The 23,643-nt window shown below is 41.9% G+C and overlaps 1 protein-coding gene across 4 annotated transcripts in view; it reads right to left on the bottom strand.

Moving 5' to 3' along the window:
• The window catches only part of PRDM5 (PR/SET domain 5), a 264,482-nt gene that overhangs the window by 186,084 nt on the left and 54,755 nt on the right, over nt 1–23,643 (bottom strand). For all 4 annotated transcript variants that reach the window (XM_040237380.1, XM_040237381.1, XM_040237377.1 and 1 more), the window contains exon 3: nt 2,748–2,870. In XM_040237380.1, the coding sequence (XP_040093314.1) occupies nt 2,748–2,870 (123 nt within the window). The remainder of the gene's footprint in view (nt 1–2,747; nt 2,871–23,643) is intronic.

Raw genomic sequence — 23,643 nt, 5'->3', positions numbered from 1 at the left:
AAACAGGCTAGCTAATAACTTAAGGAAATGAAATATTCTAAACGACTGTTTTCCAGTTACTTGCAAACCTAATTATGTACATTTTCCCTTGCATTTTTTCTCTTGCCATTGTTCGTTTTAGACTCAGATTGAGTGAATCAGCCTAACCCTGACGTTAAGCTATCGAGAGTTTGTTGTGAGTAAATGGCATGACGTGCTTGAAGCCTCTAGAGCAGTGCACGTGGACACACTGGAGGAGCTGAGGGCTCCCTCACTCTGCCCCCTCCCCCCTGCTCCTGCTAACCTTCGCCCTGCTTTCACTTCTTTAGTTTGGGGTCCAGGAGCCGAGCTTTCACATGTGGTCTGTCAACTCCCAAACACAATGTAAAGCTTCTTTGATTCTCTTAACCATCTGTCCAGTGAACTTTAATTACAGTTCAGTTCAGTCATTCACTCATGTGCGACCCCTGGCCTCCCTGTCCGTCACCAACTCCCGGAGCTTGCTCAAACTCATGTCCATTGAGTCAGCGATGCCATCCAACCATCTTATCCTCTGTCGTCCCCTTCTCCTCCTGCCTTCAGTTTTTCCCAGCATCAGAGTCTTTTCAAATGAGTCATCTCTCCACATCAGGGCGTGAAAGTATTGGGAGTTTCAGCTTCAGAATGAGTCCTTCCAATGAATATTCAGGACTGATTTCCTTTAGGATGGACTGGTTGGATCTCCTTGCAGCACAAGGGACTCTCAAGAGTCTTCTCCAAAGCCCAGTTCAAAAGCATTAATGCTTTGGCGCTCAGCTTTCTTTACAGTCCAACTCTCATATCCATACATGACTACTGGAAAAATCATAGCTTTGTCTAGAAAGACCTTTGTCAGCAATGTCTCTGCTTTTGAATATGCTGTCTAGGTTGGTCATGGCTTTTCTTCCAGGGAGCAAGCATCTTTTAATTTCATGGCTACAGTCACCACCTGCAGTGATTTTGGAGCCCAAGAAAACAAAATCTGTTACCATTTCCCGAGACCTTCTAAAAACTCCTTGTCTTGACTCTTTTTCTCTGAATTTCTACTGAGGGATCAATGGTATTTAAGTCACAGTTAGTATCAGAGCCTGATGCTGTGTATAACACTATCCTAAGATACAGAGTACAGAATTCAATAAAACATTGTTTCCACCTAGGAGAGTTAATTATCTATGTAGAGAGCTATTCAGACATTCTTTTGTTTCTGTGAGGATGTTTTTGTGTGAGATTAACATTTTAACACATGAATTTGAGTAGACTACCCACTCGGAGAAGGCAATGGCACCCCACTCCAGTACTCTTGCCTAGAGACTCCCATGGGCAGAGGAGCCTGGTAGGCTGCAGTCCATGGAGTCACGAAGAGACTGAGCGACTTCCCTTTCACTTTTCACTTTCATGCATTGGAGAAGGAAATGGCAACCCACTCCAGTGTTCTTGCCTGGAGAATCCCAGGGACGGGGGAACCTGGTGGGCTGCCATCTATGGGATCACACAGAGTCAGACACAACTGAAGTGACTTAGCAGCAGCAGCAGCAGCAGACTACCCTCTACAATGTAGGTGGGCCTCATCCAATCAGCTGAAGTCCTGAAAAGAACAAAAGGGTCTCCCTTCCCCCACCAAGTAAAAGAGAATTCTTTTTTTAATTTTGGCCCCAACCCATGGCATGTGGAACTTTAGTTCCCTGACCAGGAATCAAACCTGTGCCCCCTGCACTGGAAGGTAGAGTCTTAACCCCTGGAGCACAGGGGAAGTTCCAAGAGAATTCTTCTGCCTAATGGCTTTTAAACTGGAAAGTCCACTCTTGAGGCCTGACGGACTTTCAAGTGGGACGCTGGCTCTTGCTGAATCTACAGCAGCTTTCACGTCATCAGACTTGAAACAGAACATCTGCTCTTCACTGCGCTACAGCAATCTGTGGCCTCTGGACTTGAGGAGGGACACTGGCTCTGAAGAGACTGAACTTGCCAGCCTCCATAACTACATAAGCCAACTCCTCAAAATCACTCTCTTTCTCAGTCTCTGTCTCTTTCTCTCTCTCTAGACAGATGGATGGATAGATAGGTATGTGCTAACTCACTCAGTCGTGTCTGACTCCTTGACCCCGTGGACCGTAGCCCACAGGCTCCTCTGTCCACGGGGTTCTCCAGGCAAGAATACTGGAGTGGGTTGCCATGCCCTCCTCCAGGGGGTCTTTCCAACCCAGGGATTGAATGCACGTCTCTTATGTCTCCTGCACTGGCAGGTGGGTTCTTTACATCACAGATATAGATATATAGATCCCACTGGCACTGTTTCTCTAAAAACCCTGAGGAATACAACACCCTCAAGAAGCTCAGAGTACAGCCACAGGGAGACACACTCAAATAAACTTTCTCCATGAAGCCTTTCCCAAACAATAACATAGAACATTGTGCCATGAGCCAAATAAGCCATCAAACAGAAAAATTATCAATAAACATTCACTGAATGAATTAAAAGTACTTAAAAGCAGAATCTGCCAAGGATAATATCAGACCATGTAACTCATCCCCTCAAGAATTCTCATAAAGTCAGTGATCTGGTGTCAATTTACAGCTGGGCTTGCCCTTTCCTGCATATGCTGACTAGATGAGACTTCTCTGCTTTTATGAGTTAGTTACTGTTATTCGAAGCAGGTCATTTGGAAATAAATTTAAAACAGGGAGAACAGTTATAAATTAGTTCATTCCCCTCAATGTACAGAGTACAAATAAGAAGCAAATAAGCTCACTTGGATGGCAGCCAGGTTCTTCTGCTCCTGAGATGGTGCCTCGTGAACAAAGCGAAGCCAGTTGGAGTGTCGCGGGTTGGTAGCATCCAAAATGTACAGGACTTCTCCCTTACTCCCCCGAACCTGAAATGTAAGAGTGCCCGAATTTACACTTGAAGTTAGTATTAGCCGTACTAAACAGATTAGCCAAACTAAAAATAACATGGTATTTTTTCATAAGTATCACCTTTCTATTAACAGGTGTTGAATAGATGCTGGATTAAAATCCATCCCTTAAACATACATACAAACAGAGCCTGTGCTTTCATTTGACAGATCTAGATGACTCACAAATGCAATCAATCCTCAAACACATCCCATGCTGATAGCTCTTTTCTGGTCAAAATTATTTATCTGTAGGTACAGTTTAATACATGTGTCACAAATGCAGTTGTTTAGGGGATAACCATAGTTGCAACACGTCCTTTTTTCCACACAAGAGGGCAGTGCGGCTTGGTTCCTCAAGCGGCAGGGGGAGAGCTGGAACAATCATCTCAGTTTCTCCCCACCTGCTTACTGAATCATTTCCATATGTGGACGATCTGCTAATCTAACCAGTGGAACTGGACATCCACTGGGCTACAATTCACATTTTAACTAGCAGGTAAATAAAAAAGTTCAATTCTGTCGTTTCATGGCCTGCTGAAGTCTTGCTGAGCGGACAGTTGCTCTGTTTCACGCCATAAGCCCTGCTGTTCAGATCTACTCAACTCCCAATCGAGGGAGGGCTGTTAACTGCCACAGGACCAAGGACTCCACTGGACACTCTTGAATCCAAGTTGCTTTGAATCTAGCTTCTTAGAAATGCTGCACTGTAAAGCTACAGCCACTTGCTCAGTTTAATAAAACATACACCAGTCTCTACCCAAAGCTCATTTTGAGTTTATATTCAAATGAAATCAAGGGAAGGAGGAGGGAAGGAATGAGTGATGACACTCCATATCTCCAAGACAAAGTAACAAAAATGTTAATATGAAGACTATATCTTCACTGACTCAGGGTGGGGAGAAACAAACTCCAGATTTCTGAAATTTTATAAAGTAAAGAAGAGGGTCACAAACAGTTGGACGTGACTGAAGCGACTGAGCACATACATACCACGGTGCCAGATACTGCTAATGCCCTGGGAATTTTTCAGTGAACAAAACAGACAGACGAAGCCTGACCCCACAACACTTAGGAGCAAACGAGCACAGACTAGAGCTTCAGTCACAGGAGGAGGACATGGGGTAAGGGGAGAAGGGCTCTTCAGGATGGAGCAGTCAGGCAGAGGCGTGCTGACGAGGTGACCGGAAAAGCGTTCTAAGTGAAGACAGGGCACAGGCCAGGTGAGAGCTCAGGAAGACCGTTTGCAAGCCAGAGGGAACAGCCAGGAAAGGACACATAGAAAGGCCCTGAGTTGGAAGCAAATTAAGAACAGCAAGAAGGCCATGAGGCTAGGACAGAAGGAGCAATGGAAAAAGTGGTGGGTGCTGAGATCAGATAGACTGACACAGGCCAGATCACAGGCACTGACTGGAGACAAGAAAGTTACCCCCAGAGGGTGGGTTACCCAAAAGCTGCTGTGTAAAAACACCTGCTGCACGCTCTACACAGACCAGCATTTCAAGATTCTAACACACATTTTCTGGGAAAAAAAATACAGTTAGCCTTCTCCTTGTATTTCATATATGCCATGTTTCTCAAACAATTCTTATTTTCTTAAGGGTCCAAGGATCCTCAATAATCATTAAAAAATTTCTGTAATAAACGGCAGACCCTCAAAAGGCAGGGATTTAATTTTCAATACTGAAACTGCTCAAAGAATTTAACACTATAAATACCTCTTCCTTGTGTCTTGTATGTTTAGGCGTGAAGCTATGGGGATTTCTCACTAAATAACAACCTCATTCTGAGATGTGCATTGGGAGGCCCTGAAAACCGCCCTGCCCGCCTGCTCACACATCAGTTCAGAATCCCGACACCCACTGGGTAAAGCCGAAAGTGTCCAGCCACACTGCAGGCACAGACAGAAGTGACACAGCAACACTTCTGCAAGAGGACACCAGGCCACATTTCTTCAAGCAGAGTAAAAGAAGTAACTCTAAACATCTGAGTATAACTTCTCCTTTCCAGGCTCCGCCCTAGCTATAGTAACAAAACTGTTTATATGACAAACAGCTAAATTAAGCAAAACAGGTAGCAATGCCACTAGATACTAAAAAAAAAAAAAAATTTTTTTCTCAGAAGTGAAATCTAAAATCTACAACTGTTTTGTGAATCCACACAACCCAGCTAATTCTACATCAGGAAACATCAGCATGACTGCCATGGCATATTGCATTTGAGAGGCTACCACTACTTATAGAAACGGTTCATGATCCTTCTTAGTCATACATTTGTTACTCAGTATTAAGCACGGCACTCCAATACTTTGGCCACCTGATGCAGAGAGCCAACTCACTGGAAAGACTGAGGGCGGGAGGAGAAGAGGGCAACAGAGGATGAGATGGTTGGATGGCATCATGGACTCAATGGACAGGAGTTTCAGCAAACTCCAGGAGACAGTGAAAGACAGGGAAGCCTAGCGTGCTGCAGTCCATGGGGTCACAAAGAGTTGGACCCAACTGAGCAACTCAACAACAAATTAAGCACAATGTATATCAGATGAGTTTGACATCTGAAATTCATTCTTCAAAAATGTGTAACATAACAAAGATTTCTCTGTGACTTACTATAATAAGCCCATTTTACGAAGGGCATTGCTTGTTCCTTATTTTTTCAGCTTTTCCCCAGATCCCCTAGCTCCAGCTATGTTGAATGACTCAGTAACTCATTTCCAGTCCATTAGATGTATGCACTTTCGCAGCTTAAGAGACATGCACAATTTAATTTCTTTGTAAATTATTACAAGATTGTCACTTTCAATCATCTAAATCTATGTATTATTGCTTATAATCACCTAACAACACTATAATGGCAGACTATAGTGGCTTACACATTTACATTTGAGATAACTTTTTTGTTCATTAACAGAGCTGCTGCTCATTTATTTTACTCTAAACATCTTTATCCAAATGACGCTTAAGTTCCTACCGTGTAGTCTTTACAGGCCACCTGCTTTCTCTAGTTTTCTAGCGGCTGGTCCTTTCCTCACTTCCTCCATCCCAGTCTCCGACATTTGACTGAAGCTGCTGGATTATTGCTCACATGACTTTTACCTTCCTACCCTAACCCCAGCATTCTCCTCCCTGAAATATCTGAGAGACATCCAAGGATAATCTAATCCATTGTTCCTCTTTCCAAAGAAATCAAATATAAAAAAAGAAACTCCAGACAGATGGCTATTATTAAAGGCTCCATTTATCTATTTTGATACTGAACCCTGAGTAATATAAACTGAACCTTTTTCAAGACTAATGAATAAAGAAGACTCAAAATTCTTCTTAGTATCACATTCCAGCATCTGACCTTCGCAGTGAGTGTGTATTGCTTTTCCTTTCAAAACTAGTCTTCCCAATACCATCTTATTCTATGTGAATTTTCATGGAAATGAAGCTTATCGGTTAATGTCCTATTGAGGACTGTCTTCTGAATACCAGGGTCTATAAGGAAATCAGAGGACGAAATGGTGGGATGGCATCACCAACTCAATGGACATGAGTCTGAGCAAGCTCTGGGAGATGGCGAGGGACAGGGAAGCCTGGTATGCTGCAGTCCATGGGGTGGCAAAGAGTGGGACACAACTAAGCAATTGAACAACAACAATAAAGAAGTTAAATTTTCATCTTGCAGTAAACATCATCTCAATTCTAAATTCTGATTTGCACAGGCTTCCTAAGCCAGCTAGATAAAAATAAGTTAGCTAAATTAGGAAAGGGAAAAAATCTTTCATGTGAAAATGAAAACCTTCCTCCCTTTAATCAAGTCATTCATATCTCTAGGACTGTCACTACATTAAATGAAAATTATCATTGTGCAGGAACTTGGCAGGTTCTTGTCTCTGTCAAATGCTTCTGACATCACTTCTCAAGGTCCAAGACACTGTGCTGGACGTGTCTTTATTTTCAGATTAAAGATTAATGGCATTCATATAAAAGGAATGAAGTTACAGTATGAATGAACTCTGAAAACATTATGCTAAGTGAAAGAATCTAGTCTTGAAAGACCATATATTATATGATTCAGTGATACAAAATGTCCAGAATAGGGAGTAAATTAGTGGTTGCCTAGGTCTGTGGGGACTAGGAGGTTAAAGGGTCAAAGCTAAAGAGTATAGGGGCTTCTTGAGACTGATGAAAACATTCTAAAATTGATTATTATAATGACTGTAAAACTCTGTATATATACTAAAAACCAATTTGAACAGTAAAAAATACATATATACATATCACAGTTTGCCTTCCCATCCAGCAAAGGACAGAAGAAACCACAAAAAGATTCAGCTCAACAACAACAAAAAAAACCCTAACATGTAAATGAAAAGAAAAAATTGGAAATATATATAAACAATTTTTCTCTCCTTCAATTTAAATATTCTCTCTGTTAAACTGGGTCAACTATAAACAGAGAAGCTTATTTATTTTTTGGATGGTTCATGTTCATAGTAGAAGGGTCTACAACGTTACTCTATTATTTTCCTTCAATTATTTTGAATGCCTGAGAAATTTTTCACTTAGTACATACAAGGCATCAGCCTTCCCAGGGCAAAGCTAATCAGCCAGATTTGTCCCTAGACATGGTAAAATGTAACCAACGGAATTTTACTTAACAGCAGCATGGTAAAATTTAATGACAGTGAAATATAATTAGTTCCAAAAACATAACAATAATTTCCTTAATTAGAAGTCACAATATGTTACATGATTTATTAAAGAAAATATATTTTCCTTTCTGTCTTTCAACAAGACTTTTCAAAGAAGGTAATAATTTTAAAGAAGTAAGATTTAGAGCATGGATGTCTTTAGAGGATAAATTGTCATCATGTTTTTGTATTTAAATTACAGGCATTGTTTCAGCAATTGTTTTTAAATTTACGTAAGGCCAGATGCCCTGCTTTCAGTATTTAATTACCCTGACTTCAGGATATCTTTAGGACCACAAAAAACTAAGTGTATTCAAACAATCAATTCTAACAGCACACTGTAGTCAGATTTAAACTAAAGAGAGACACACTTTCAGGAATCAGCAAAGATCATCCCTAGGAAACTGTAATGATTTATAGTTTCTAAGTGAAAGGTATGGTTTTTTCCTGTTGATTTTTCAAAGACTTCGGTCTCAAATTCTTCCTAGCTTTGGTGCCTTTAAACACACACGCACAATCACTGTAGCATACCCGGCTTTATCTACCCCCCACACTATCCCATAGTCCTGATTCACAGAAACCCATCCTCAGATGGGAAAGCACACGGAGAGAAAACACAAGCCTTGACAGGCCTTCAGTAATGGCCTTCACTGAGCACCATCCAGAATATAATACACCCAAGAGTAAATGACTTAAAAGGGCCAATAAACAAAGTCAAGTCTCTTTTTCATTACTGCCCTAAATATTTCAAGCTGGCATTCTAGAGTGATAAAAATGCTGGACTAGAAATCAAAAAGCCAGATGTGATCCAAACTTGACTGTGAGTCACGGGAGACTCATTTCCTCCAGCTGAATTAGGCCATGGTCTCCTGACCTCTAAAATGGGGAATGACAGTCCCTGCACTGACCCGGCTGTGGGGGCATCAAAGGACTGAGATGCATGGCTGGCAGAAAGCCCGGCTCCCAATGCAGGAGACATGACACGGATTAGATCCCTGCATCGGGAGGGTCCCCTGCATCTTCAGGAGGGCACAGCAACCCACCCCAGTATTCTTGTCTGGAGAGCCCCATGGACGGAGAAGCCTGGCTGGCTACGACCCAGAAAGTTGCAACAGTCAGGCGTGACTGAAGAGACGTAGCATGGCATGGCATGGCACACTGAGGAAAGCGAGGCTCACAGCAACTAACACGTTCTCAGAGACGACGCTGCTTCCAACAGCACAGCAGGGCACACATGTACCGTCTTCCCGCCATGTCAGCTTGTTCAAAGAACATACATGAAGGATACCCTAAGAATATCATCAAACCCAAACACACACAAGTCGCCTCTGCTTGGACGCCTGAAGTGAGAGCAGGCGCCGCCACCAGGCAGTAGCTAACCCAGGTGTACGTCGGCTCAGCTGATCTTCTTCCTTAAGTCAGATTCCAGCGTGCTGCCCTCCCTTCAGTAGCTTTAATTTCTCTCCCAACTACAGCCCTTCAAATTTCTGAAGGCAGCAGTATGTATCTCCTTCTCCATACTTTCTCTTCTCCCAGAAAATAACTCTCTCCTTGTCTAAGGTGATAACTGTTCCTCCACTATCCTGGCTGCCCTCTCACAGATGACGCTGATTTGTCAAAACTCTTCACACAGTACAGCACTCAGCACACCCAGGACTACCGTGATGTGGGCACTATTCCTCGGTAGCTCAGCTGGTAAAGAATCCAGTTCTCCTGCAATGCAGGAGATCCCAGTTCGATCCTTGGGTTGGGAAGATTCCCTGGAGAAGGGAAAGGCTACCCACTCCAGTATTCTGGCCTGGAAAATTCCATGGACAGAGGCACCTGGCAGGCTACAGTCCATGGGGTTCCAAAGAGTCAGACACAACTGAGCGATTTTCACATTCACTTTTCTACTGATGCAATTTAAAAATCACAGAAGCTGTTTTGATTGCCAAATCTTACATTTAGCTGAGGCTGCCTTTATAATCACCTAATCTATATCAAGAAAGCTCTCCTGATACTGTCAAAGATGTGAAGGCAAGTTTTAACTGAGGAACTCAGTCAGGTTTATATACGTCAGCAAATCCTGCTTGGCACCTGACCACTCAGAGATGGAAATCTTTTCTCTGGTCCTGTCTCAATAAATATTTTATTCACTAAAAGCTCAGCTAATGTGTCTTCTTTTTTAAAACTGCCATTGCCTTCGTTTCCTTTGAAAGTTAGAAAATATTTTATAAGAGGTAATGGGAGATTTAACTTCAAAAGCACTCCATACCTTGTCTTTCAAAGCACTTGTAAAATGGGACTAATTTTTTTAAAGAAGAAATAACTGACATGACAATGTGAAAGACACCGTGAAAAGCACATCATCATTTTCAGAGTAAATTCATGAACGAGCCTTAGCAGTATAACCACTGTCCCTTCCTTCCTACAGTTTTACAAACATATTCAGGCAGTCAGACTTCAGTGATATTTTGTATAGACAAGTTTTTTTACTGCATAAAAAATAAAAAACATTTAGCTGACATTAGCTTATGACAACCACAGCTTTAGGGGTTTTCTATAAAGAACATGCAAAGGTTAGTACATGAATGCTGGCATCCATTTTGACTGCTTAGTGGCCGTCTGGTTTACTTCTTGATTTTGTCAACATCCTAAGGCAGGTGACTTCTCCGTAAGTAAAGTGTTATTTCACTAAGGAATTAGAAAACCATATTAATAAAGTTAGCATGTCATTTCCCAATTTGGTATAATCCATCAAATCCATCATATACGATTCAAAAAACTTTAAATCTAGTTAACATTTTATAAGCCTATAGCATTGTCAGAATTTTAATACAGATTTGAGACTTATACAGACAAGAGTCTTGAAATCAGCTTCTGGAGAATCCTCCCTATGGTATACTAAAAGGTACACAAAATATGCCAAGTATAAGAAAATTTTAATAGCAAAATTCTAAGTAACAGACACAAAAGCATTTCAAATGGTTCTTTGTGTAAAAAACACTGATAATCTCCAAGATTCTAAGATCACAGTCTTGATGCTGTTTTTAGAAGATGATGCCTTTGTATCTGAAAATTTCTGGGCAAGGTTAGTAGACACACTGAATAACAAAGAGCTCTGTGCAGTCCACAGGGAGAAAAAAATGAGAAAAAAAAGATCCAGGTTTCCTTTGATTCTAATTTGAATTATTTCCTAACCCAATTTCCACTGGTAGTCACTGGTTTTGTATTTTTCCTAAATACAGAGTTTTTCTACAGCTATTAATACTGAACCTACTCAGCCTATTTAAATTAATCGTACTTTACACTCACATCTTCAAAATGTATGCAACTCGAGAAAGAAACCAAATAAATTACCCTAGTATGAGAATACACCTAGAGCAATAAAACATTTCCCAATCACTAACGTTCATCATTTCCTTTCTTAAAGTCATCCAACGATCACAGTTCTGTGCTGAATGTTTCTGAAAAGGTAACAGTTATCAGTAAACAACATTTACTGCACATCTACTGTGCAGTTCTTTACTGGTTAAAGTGTGCCATGAGAAGCTACGAATGAAATTCTAGAATACTGTTTCTTTATCCAACATTCTCAGTATTAATAAGGACACAGAAAACACAATTTTTAAAAGAACTAACAAAGCAAAGTCTGATTATCATAAGGTAGATATACACACAAACTTCATTCATTTCAAAAACAGTACACACGGGTGTAAAAGAAAGAAACTGCTGAGATCCTGAGGATGGACCAAAGTAAAAATAAAATGTTAGCAAAGAGTATGTTATAAAAAGCTTCCAACAGACAAAGTTTGCAGAGTAGACCTCGCAGGCCCGAGACTAGCATGTTTACAAAGGGCCTGCTTATAAGTAAGACTGGCCCTTGCCTGGCATGTGGGAACTTGGAGTTCTCAGGATGTCCCCTGTCAACAGTTAATGAGTAAGGGTGGCTCACTGTTCCTGGACAGTATAAACACCATGGTTTATGCTGAAAACCTGCTTTTCTTCTGGGAATCTGGAATCGTGGTACATGCTAGGCAGAAGGTGGCTACAAGCCCCAAATAAAAATCCTGGGTACTAAACTTCTAATGTGCTTCCTCGTACAGAAACATCCCATGTGTGTGCTCCTCCTCCATCACCGGGAAAAGAGTGAGCTCCGTGTGACCTCTCACGGGAAGGAGGGAAAGTGATGGAATCGACGCTCGGCTTCCTGCAGATTCTGCCTGTGCCTGCTTCCCTCGGGAGCCAGCTGTGTACATCACTGAAGGAAATCTTCCCCATGAGTACAGCTACAAGCTGAGTCTCATGAGTCCCTTGAGGGAATCTCAGAATGTGGGGGTGATCCTGAGATTCCCCAACACGTAAGATAAGGTTAGTTCCAGGTGCTGAGTGGACTGCATTCAAACTTGTCAGCAGGAGAGGTAGAAAATCATCTAGAGATCAACAGAGTTTTATTATACTTATATGTAACTTATACAAATTAAACTACAACCATTCAATGAGGAAAAAATAAGTAAGAAAATCAAAGAAAGAAAATAAATTTAGACAGTAGGGACCATTTCTTTTCACGGCCCATAATGGCAATGATATGAGATCGTGGCCTTACGAACTAGTTCTAAGTCCAGTATAGCCTGTGACTGTACACCAGAGAATATTATCACAATAAAAGAATAGTAGAGTCCTCTCGCCTGGAGAATCCCATGGACGGAGGAGCCTGGTAGGCTGTAGTCCTTGGGGTCGCTAGGAGTCAGACACGACTGAGCGACTTCACTTTCACTTTTCACTTTCATGCACTGGAGAAGGAAATGGCAACCCACTCCAGTGTTCTTGCCTGGAGAATCCCAGGGACAGGGGAGCCTGGTGGGCTGCCATCTATGGGGTTGCACAGAGTCGGACACGACTGAAGCGACTTAGCAGCAGCAGCAGCAGCAGCAGCAGAGCATTTTAGTCATTTTGTGAGGAAGAGGCAAGATGAATGATACTAGTAAATTTGGTTGGGAAGACAGTAAAGAATGATGGGACTCAAATTTGGTGGTTCAAACAGTAAAATCAGAGAAATAATAGGAAATAAGTGGGAAAAGTGTCCATTAGGAAGCGTTCTGCTTCATCAAAAAGAAACTTCAAACATAACCACAAATCAGGATCCACCTCAGCAGGGATCAGCTTCTCAGTAACAATACACATGAAGAAAGAGGGAGAGGTAGAAAATATGATCTAGGAAAGATGAAGGAAAATGGATGATGGGAGGCAACCAACAACTTTAATATGCAGGATGGACTGTGTATAGAGGAAAAATTTTATGAAAGGAAAAGAATTAAACAGGCTATTACAATGACCTAGATGTGAAGTAAAGAAGGCTCTGGAAAGAGGTAATGGCTATAAAAATGAAAACGATGGGTAACTGCAAAATAACCAGCTGGACGGAATCTGTTTATGGAACTGATTTAAGATGCAAGCAAGGAAAAAGTGGCAAATACACCAAAACTGCAAGCTCCAGAGATCAGTCTCATTGATACTAACAGGAGATTGAAAAGGTAATAACTATTTGAAAGAGAATAATAAACAGGAAGAGATTAGTCTGACTCTCCACGTGGGGATTTTCATTTATAAAAAGAGGACTTAAAAAGAAATGTTCTTTTGAAATAAGAAAACAGAGTTAAGGAGAGGATGAAAGATAAGGGTGGGAAGCTTATGTCTTAAGAGTTAGAACCTAATACCTGAAAAACAGAGTACAGAAGGAGAAAATAAGACAGCCCACTCCTCTAAAAGGTTTGAATCCAAAACAGACAAAACTAAATAGGCATATTTAATGTAGTTATAGGAAGGAATACAAACATAAAACTTAAATAATATTTATGTCATATGCAAGCAAAGAAGACAGCAGAAAATTCTTCTCAAATCCTCCTACACATCTAGCCCATCAGGTGGGTTTGCCAAGGATTCCTAACTCTCTTCAGCTGTCACGATACAGCAGAAAAATGTTGAAGTATGACCCTCAGAGAAGGCCCTTGAGCGCCACCGGACAGTATTCACAAGGAATTACAAATTACCCTCCAAATTACAGAATGTTCATAAAAAGCAGCACTCTCCAAGGAGCAGGTCCCTCCTTGCTCCTAAAAGATTTAGGTTCCTCATTCAAAATTTCCAGCTCTTTCCAAAATACACAAGCAGCTCATGCAATTCAATACCAGAAAACCACCAACCCAATCCAAAAGTGGGGAGAAGATGTAAACAGACATTTCTCCAAAAAAGACATGCAGATGGCTAATAAGGTCTCAATGCTGCTCGTTATGAGAGAAATGCACATCAAAAGTATAATGAGATCACCTCACACTGGTCAGAATGGCCGTCATCAAGAAATTTACAAACTAAATTCCGGAGAGGGTATGGAGAAAAGGGAACCCTCTTCCACTGTTGGTGGGAATGTCAATTAATGTGGCCACTATGGAAGACAGTATGGAGATTCCTTTAAAAACTAGCAATAAAACTACCATGTTCTGTGCTGTGCTCAGTCGTGTCCAACCTTTTGTTACCCCATGGACCATAGCCCTCCAGGCTCCTCTGTCCATGGGACTCTCCAGGCAAGAATAATGGAGTGGGTTGCCGTTTCCTACTCCAGGGGATCTTCCCAACGCAGGGATCGAACCTGCATCTCTTGCATTCCCTGTATTGGCTGGTGGATTCTTTAACCACTGTGCCACCTGGGTTTTCAGTAAAACTGCCCTATGACCCAATAATCCCACTACTGGGCATATACCCTGAGAAAGTCATAATTGAGAAAGACACATATATCCCAGTGTTCACTGCAGCACTATTTACTATAGCTAGGACATGGAAGCAACCTAGATGTCATCAACAGATGAATGGATAAAGAAGGTGTGGTACAGATATATATAACCGAGTATTACTTGGCCATAAAAGGGAATGCATTTGAGTCAGTGCTAATGCGGTGGATGAACATAAAGCCTATTATACAGAGTGAAGTAAAAAAGAGAAAAAGAAATATCATATTAATACATACGGAATCTAGAAAGATGGTACTGATGAACCTATCTGCAGGGCACCAATGGAGACACAGAGAACAGGCTTATGGACACGGGCAGAGGAGGAGAGGGTGGGGCAGATGGAGAGAGCAGCATGGAAGCAGACACACCAGCACACGTAAGACTCAGCCAGCGGGGCTCTGCAGTAGACTCGGCACTCAAACCAGCTCTGGGACAGCTAGAGGGGCGGCACTGGGTGAGAGGTGGGCGGGAGGTGGAAGGGGGGCGCACATATGTATACCTAAGGCTGATTCAGGTTGATGTCTGGGAGAAACCAACACTCTCTTGTAAAGCAATTATCCTTCAATTAAAAATAAATAAAATTTTAATTATGTATTTTAAAAATATATATAAACAAAAACTTTCCAGTTGAAGTCCTTACATGCCATCACCTGAATGTGAAGAGGACAGCCTCGGAAGGCGCCCCAACACCCACATTACACATGCTCTTACTGTAGCTCATCCTCTAGAATCCTGCCAAAAGGCTCAAGCTGCCAGGAAGCAGGATCCCTGGGACAGGGGCATCACCCTGATACAGACCACATGTCTGGCATCAATAATGCTCTGGCAGCCAAAGGCCTGGCAAGGAATGCCATTCAAACCTGGAACACAAATCCTGCAGCAGAGCATGTTTTCTAATAAAGAAAGCTGGGGATTTTCCCCTGATCTGATTTCTTTGTAGCTGGACATGAATGCTTGGGCCTAGGGAGCTGACAGAAATGAGAACTCCCCTGGGTAAGAGCACATCAGAAAAAGAATCTTGGGCATTCCAAGGGACCCATCAGGAATGTGACCCCTTTCAGAGACCTGGAGCTTACTGGGCTGTTTCTGGGGGGTCCGACTCAGGCCACTGAGTCCTCGCTCTCAAACTGCCATGCCTTTGAGAACAGCACGCGGTCTGCTTGAGGAGGAGATGGGAGGACACTGAGATGATTCAGTCATTGTTGTTTCTAAGTCGCACGTGGCTCAGTGGTCAAGGTTCAATCCCTGGGCTGGGAGGATCCCCTGGAGAAGGAAATGGTGAGCCAGTCCAGGATTCTTGCCTGGAAAAGTCCACGTACAGAGGAGCCTGGCGGGCTACAGTCCATGGGGTCACAAAGAGGCAGATGGAACTGAGCATACACATTGCTAAGTCAGCCCTAATGTCAATCCTGTTCCAACTCTGCTAACACAGAATCCTACTGTTTCATTTTTGATTTGTTTTTCCATGGGACAATCTGATACCTCATGCCCAACCTATTCCCCAAGTGACTGGGATCCTATGCAGCTTGCTTTATACTCAATCTAGTCACTCTAGTCATTGGATTCCTCTCCCTCAACCCCAACCTTTTTAAATAAGGCACAGTCATGCACTGTTAAAACCCATCCCAACTCAGACGAAGGACAGGGCTGGTCTCTGCCAGCTGGTGCTCCGTGGTCCTCTACAGGCCAACAGTCCCACTCTTCTGAGATGGGTAATCAGGATGGCAGATTACAGTTCCTGGCCTAGCAAATGAGAGACTCCTCAGAGACCGATCTTCTACATTCTTCTCTACCTTGGGCCTCAAATCCCAAACCTGAACCTGCTTCTGGGTCAGATGCTCTGCCTTTTCCTGACCAAGAGCACAGGATCTGACCCTCTGTCCCCTCCCCTCAATCAGAGCATCCTAAACTACTCTTGTTCAGATGTCAAGAAAAGCTCTTAGATTTGGGGCATGTTTTGACCATGATCTACTAACAGAACATAAAGAAAATTTCCCAACTGAGTATTTTTCCACATTGACTCAAAAACCTTCAAATCCATCCTCCTCACTGTCCTCAGAGTTCTGTCTGTAATTCGCCCATCTCCCCTTGCTGATCCTTACCTAGAAGCTGCCCATTTTCTGCCAGAAGCCCAAACTCCTTGGCATGACATGCTGGTGTGCCTTGTCTCAGCTCAGCTTGCTCTATCTCCCACGGCACTACATCCAGGTGCACACCTACACATACCTAGCCCGGATCAGCTAAGAACACCACGTCCACAGCCTGCAATGTGGGGACGCACTCACACGTCCACCCAAGTGTGAAGGCAGAGGAGCTCGCATGAGTCCGGCTCCATAATGACAGAAGGCTCTCATTTGGGTACCATGCCACTCTTACTGAACACATGTTTTTGATTAAGTCAAATTCATTCTATGGAAACTGAAATAGGAAAGAAAATGATACTGCTTTAAGTAACAGTAATAGAAATGCAACAGCTAACCACGGAGTGATTATTATGTGTTAGGCACTTTGCTGAGCACCTTTATAGATGTCATATAATTTACTCCTCAAAACAATCCTATGAATTAGGTATTACATAGTAACTACATTTAATAGATAAGGAAACTGAGGCACAAGAGAATATCACGTTTCACAGCTAGTTAAGTACTAGTGTGCAAGTGTGCTAAGTCTCTTCAGCCTTGGCCAACTCTATGCAACCCCATGGACTGTAGCCCACCAGGCTCCTCTGTCCCTGGGATTCTCCAGGAAAGAATCCTGGAGTGGGTTGCCATGCCCTCCACCAGGGGACGTTCCCGACTCAGGGATCAAACCTGGGCCTCTTAGTCTCCTGCACTGGCAGGCAGATTCTTTACCACTAGCGCCACCTGGGAAGCCCACCCCTGGGAAGTTAAGTACTAGAGATGGAGTTTCAACCAAGAGAATCTGATTCCTGTGCCCACCACATCACACCACCTCGATACACTTACCACCTGGGTCACCAGCTGCAGACTGATGAGCAGAATTCTAAGAGTAACTCCTCAGGACTCTCACCCTGTAGAAGGCCTTCCTATATGAGTGTAAGCGAAACCTTGAGTATGACAAGCTATCACTATGATTATGTTGTATTGCAAATGGAAGATTAATCCTGGGGAGCCCAATCTAATCACAAGAGATGTTCAAAAGCAGTTTTCTCTGGTTGATAGCAGAAAAGAAGTCAGAAACCCAGAAAACATGAGAAGAATTTAACAAGAGGGAATTCTCCACAGCTGAGATGGACAAGCATCAAGGCAATCTGAGAGCAACCTCCAAAGAGATCCAGGGACTAAAAGCAATCCCAGCAACAGAGTAGAGAAATCAGTCTTATAACCTCAGGGAACTGAATCCAATCAACAACCTCAAGAGCTTGAAGCAAACTGATTCTCAAAGCCGCCAGATTAAGATTACCCAGCCCTGCCAACACCTTGATATGACCTTGAAAGACCATTACATAGAGAATTCACATAGATTTCTCATCATTAAAACTGTAAGATTAAAAAAAGGGGTGGGGATGTTGCTTAAAGCCACTAAATTTAAAGTGATTAGTTAAAGGCAAAAGCAGAAAACTAACAATCTTCTCCTGGTACCAAAATCTGCATTAGTTTTCTATCACTGAACAATTACCACAAATAGCTTAAAACTATACATATTTCCTATCTCCGAGTTCTATAGGACAGAAGTCTGGATGAGCTTGACAGGATTCTCTGCTTAGAGATTTTGGAGAAGACTGTATGCAGGAATCTGCTTCCAAGTTCACTCAGGTTGTTGGACAAATTCAGTTCCATGAAGCTGTAGGACAAACAGAGGCCTCAATTTCTTGCTTCTTTCACTCAGATGAGATGACGAACAATGATTTATAATCTACAAATGGGGTTTCCATGATGGCTCAGACAGTAAGGAATCTGCTTGCAATGCAGGAGACCCAGGTCCAATCCGTGGGTCAAGATCCCCTGGAGAAGGGAATTGCAAACCCACTCCAGTATTCCTGCCTGGAAAATTCTATGAACAGAGGGAAGACAAGAGTGAGCAACTAACACTTCCACTTTTATGTAAAAAGAATGTGAATGCCTTTAAATATAAACTTATGTTTAATGTAAGGAATTTAGTCTCACAGTAAGTGAAAGAAGGGGAGAGAAAGAACAGAGAAGGGACCTACTATGTATTCTTTTTCAATTTTAATACTAAGCCTTGGGTTACAGAAACAATCAGTTCTTCTTACAGAATAAAAAATAAATGCTTCTACATATCCCATTTCATCAGTTCTCTCTAAATCTTAAGCTTTAAATTATGTTTTTTACATTTATTATAGAGCTGACTGAGTACACTTACTTCCACTAGTGCATATAGAGATATCAAACATGTATCAAGAATTTAACACATAAGGAAACTATTGACTGTAAATATTTTTCTATTACTTTTTCACCTCATAAAGACAAATTAAATCATTAAAAATACAGATGCAGAACCCACTAAAGAGGAGAAGTTGGGGAAATTGAAGCCTAAAGGGTATTATGTAACATTAGCTTGAGTTTTTTAAAGTGAAAGTGAAGTGAAGTCGCTCAGTCCTGTCTGACTCTTCACAACCCCATGGACTGCAGCCCACCAGGCTTCTCTGTCCATGGGATTTTCCAGGCAAGAGTACTGGAGTGGGGTGCCATTGTGCTTACAAATCTAGGACTTTGCTCAAAGGAGTGTTTTTTTTCTAATTTTGCAACAAACTACCTTTTAAGATAAGTCATCTAAAATTACAAAGTGACAAAAACACCTTCTTTGTCCAGAGATACCTCATTTTACTGACAGCTGTTAGCTCAAAAATAAACACTTGTCCCATGCACATACAAAACCCCTAATATTAAACTCTAATGACCATCTCACTAGGCCCAGGACTTTTACCTTCCAAATGCATTCACTGGGTGAAATGGAAACAACATTGGAAAGTTGCCTGCAATGAACTCCTGCAAGTCAGAACAACTTACAACATGTGGGTATTATGTTCTATATCATGAATACATAAGATTTTACTTTCATTAACCAAAAGTCCCTTCAGTTCAGTTCAGTTCAGTTCAATCGCTCAGTCGTGTCCGACTCTTTGCAACCCCATGAATCGCAGCACGCCAGGCCTCCCTGTCCATCACCAACTCCGGGAGTTCACTCAGACTCACGTCCATCAAGTCAGTAATGCCATCCAGCCATCTCATCCTCTGTCGTCCCCTTCTCCTCCTGCCCCCAATCCCTCCCAGCATCAGAGTCTTTTCCAATGAGTCAACTCTTCAACTTTAAAAGTCCCTTACTGACTCTAAAATCACTGCTTTACTCATCTGTTGTTACACAATTATACTTGCCTTTAATAGATCTCTACTACAGAAATATCTATAGTTCTTGGTCTTCTACCTCAATAAGAACTGGAAATGTCCCTATACAATATCACAAGACCATACGTTATTGAAAGCTGATTTTTAAAAAATTTATTTTAGAAAGGTAATTTCGTGCATATACTTCATTTACATAATGTTTTCTACAGGATTTTGAATACCAACCCATAATCAAACATACTCAGGTTTCTGCAACTAGAAGTATCAATAGCCATGCTAAGTAGGTTAAGAACAGAAGGCTATAAATTGCCTCACATTGGTTCAAGTTAGACTCTACTACTAAACAAGTTATCTAAAAAATAATTTGGTTTTCAGAGGTTTTTAGATTCCTGATTTCTAGGTAAAGATCTATAGACCTAGAGGTTAAAATGAGGAGTTAAACAACCCATCAGAGTCTTTCTTCTCCACAGAAATGACATAAATGTCTTAGAATGATAACAGGTGCTCTGGCACACTTAGTACAGTGCCACAGAATTAAAGAAAAATATGCTAAATTACCTAGGAACAAAGACCTTTTTTGTGATAAATCTGTGAAAGGTTGCATGGACAGCAGGGAATCTATAAAAAAGCTAAAAAATAGATTTTCTTTGTGGAGAATTATCCCCACATTCTCTATGACCTAGATGTGAAGCACATAGATTAAAAACTGAGCACAAGATCTACAGTCTCTGTCTACGTAAGAATGCATTCCTCTTGGGTCACCTACAATCCACCTTCTAATACACAAACTGAAGACAAGATGCAATATCCCCTCCTCTGGGCTTTGAAACCTCTGACACTTGCCAAATGCAAAATTATCATCTTCAACAGGGACAAAAGACGACCTATGTGTTTCAACTGATCTCTGGGGCCGGAGAGAAGAAAAAGTATAACTTTAAAAACATGCTTCATTAATCAAAAGTTTAAAAATAACAAATATGCACATCAAAACATTAACTGCTTAAGCTGTCCTAAAAACTCTTCAGAGAACAAAGAACTTTCGTAGCAGTCATTCATCTTAGAGTAAGGAAACTATAGGCCAAAGTATTAAATGGAATTTATTCAAGCCCATGCTCATTAATCTTCTTTATATAAAAAGAAAGCACAAAATTCTACAGGTAGAAATTTAAGCAATTGTTCAGTAGTGTTTGGAGCGTCTCTGTGTACAGAGTGGTCACCTCATTCTAGTGTTTCTGACTTGTAGAAACACCATACCTGTCCTGAGAAAAAATTCATTAAATTAGCTTTTGTATATTGAAAATAAATTAGAGTTTCAATTTGTTACTAAAAAACAGACCGAAGTAACTACATAGCTTATATACTCATATGCAAATAAATCAAGTTGTTCATAAAGAGAATACTAGCTTGCCGGTTGTTCTCACATTTAATTTACTACATAATAGCCAAAGGTCTTGGCAAACATAAAAATGTAAACTACACTGAATACAAACAGAGCCTGTGCTGCTGTGATATTCAAGAATCAACAGATGGTTGGCACCAGGAGGCAGGCACATATACAAAAAAATTAAAAAACTAGAAAGAAAAGTAAATAAAAAGATAAATGTGTACAAATTCAACAAGGTATATTTGAACCTCATTTGCCATTTTGGAGAAAAAAACCCTCCTTGTCAACACACAAGTGATCTGGAATCTCTGTTAGGATCTATGATCTGAGGTCTTGAGAAAATACCCAGGCTTGGTTAACTGATACATGAACTACAGAGTGAAAAAGCCTACGGAACTCTGAAGGAGAACACTGCCTAAGGAGGACCAGGAGGAGAGGGGGTAACTGGAGACAGAGGCGGACAGGAAGCAGGGCGGAGGCAGTGAGGAAGAGAGGGTGAGCAGAAGAGAGGGGAGGAGGGAGAGGAGCAGGAAAGAGGGCAGAAGGGGAGTGCCCACCAGGCCCCTACTCCGGCATCAAGCCCACACACCCCAACCAGACTGTGTGTAGAGCCACACAAAGATGTAGCGAGCTAAACTGAAAAGAGAAGACACAGTCAACTTTTCTATTATTTCACAGTGATAAGCGACTCAGGGTGTCAAGCACTATACTAGGCACTGAAGCACACAGATAATAACTATGCCCCTTTTCACTGCATTCGATGAACATGTTTAGTTTACACTGAGAAATCAAAGATCAACAACAAATCATATTCAACCCCTGTGAGCAAGCTTAGGACCCAGTGAGCACCCCAATAAACACTTTAAGAGTGACCTGCCTCAGGTATTCCCAGAGCAGTGAGGAGAAGGCCCCCTCCACCATCATCAGTTCAGTGGAAAGTGGAGGGGACACAAGCAGGAAAGGTAAGTGAAAGTCGCTTAGTCCTGTACAACTCTTTGCAACCCCACGGACTAAACAGTCCACGGAACTCTCCAGGCCTGCATACTGGAGTGGGTGGCCTTTCCCTTCTCCAGCGGATCTTCCCAACCCAGGGATCGAACCCAGGTCTCCCACACTGCAGGCAGCTTCTTTACCAGCTGAGCCACAAGGGAAGCCCGGGGGCAGAAGCAAAGGCACATGCAGAGGCTAACGAAACGTAAAACTGAAGAGTTCAGGGAGAAGTGAGTGTGAAGCAAGTCCAGGAAGAATGGACCCTGACGAGGCAAAACTGGACACCTACCATGTTCTAGGCTTTTGTGCACAGAACTGCTTTTTGTCTAGGTTTTCAAAATCTCTAGTACATGGGAGAAGACACAGAAGTTTTCACATAGATCCACTGTGCCAGTTTCCATCTGGGAGAGGAACACCCTTTCCAGCAAAGCTCCTACCTTCACCCAGCTTAACTCAAACACTGTCCACACAGGAACTCTCTGCCAGAAAGGCTTTTCTCATGTTGATTAGCAACATGTTTCTCTCTACTTTCACATAACGATTTTTTTTTTTTCAGTTCTGTCCTCAAACAGGAAAGCTAACCCTTCACCATCTTTCACACAATAACTTGTACGGTTTAGTTGCTCAGTTGTGTCCAACTTTGTGACCCCATGGTCTGTACCCCGCCAAGCTCCTCTGTCCATGGGATTTCCCAGGCAAGAATATTGGAGTGGGTTGCCATTTCTTCCTCCAGGGGATCTTCCTGACCCAGGGATCAAACCCATGTCTCTTGCATTAGCAGGTGGATTCTTTACCACTGAACCACCAGGAAAGCGTTCTCATACAACAACTCATTAAAACATACAAAGACAGCTATCTGATTCTGCTCCTGCTTTTCTTCAGGTTAAGAAACTCAGTTCCCTGCTTACTGATTTCCAACTCAGTTTTCAAACCCTTTGTTCTGTGGCTATATTCTGTTGAATGTCAGCTGTTTATCCATTTCCAGATCCTCATCTAACACCCAGAGCTTGACATGACCCTCCTGATGTGGTCTGACCAACATGTAGTAAAATGGCATTCTTCTCTCCCATGATCGCATGATTCTATTTCTGTATTTGCAGTCTGGATTTTTGATCTAGCCACCAAGTAATATTACTAACCAAAATGTCCACATAAAGCAAGTGAACCCGTAATATTACTAACCAAAATGTCCACATAAAGCAAGTGAACCCTTAAGACTTTTGCATATGAGTCAATGTCAAGTCCGGTATCCCCCATCTAGAACTTGGAAAGTTGACTTTACACTGACCCTTATTTAATTTCATCATAGAGGCATCTGGTCTATCACTCTAGTTACTAACCGCTTTTGGATAGTGAGTACATGTCTCAAAATAGTATCTCTCTTGCACACCCATTAGGACAGCTACTGTGAAAGAAATGGAAAGTGGTGATGAGGGGGAGGAGCTCTTCAAGACGGCAGAACAGGAAGAACCTGAAGTTAGCACCTCCCAAAGACGGGGTCGCACAGAGTCAGACACGACTGACGCAACTTAGCAGCAGCAGCAAAGACACAATGAAAACACAGCTACATCTGGATCAACCTCCTCCGGAAAGAACCTGAGAACTA

This window comes from Oryx dammah, unplaced genomic scaffold (genome assembly GCF_014754425.2).
Source record: "Oryx dammah isolate SB20612 unplaced genomic scaffold, SCBI_Odam_1.1 HiC_scaffold_3, whole genome shotgun sequence".
NCBI lineage: Eukaryota > Metazoa > Chordata > Mammalia > Artiodactyla > Bovidae > Oryx > Oryx dammah.
This window is presented reverse-complemented; position numbering and strand designations above follow the sequence as displayed.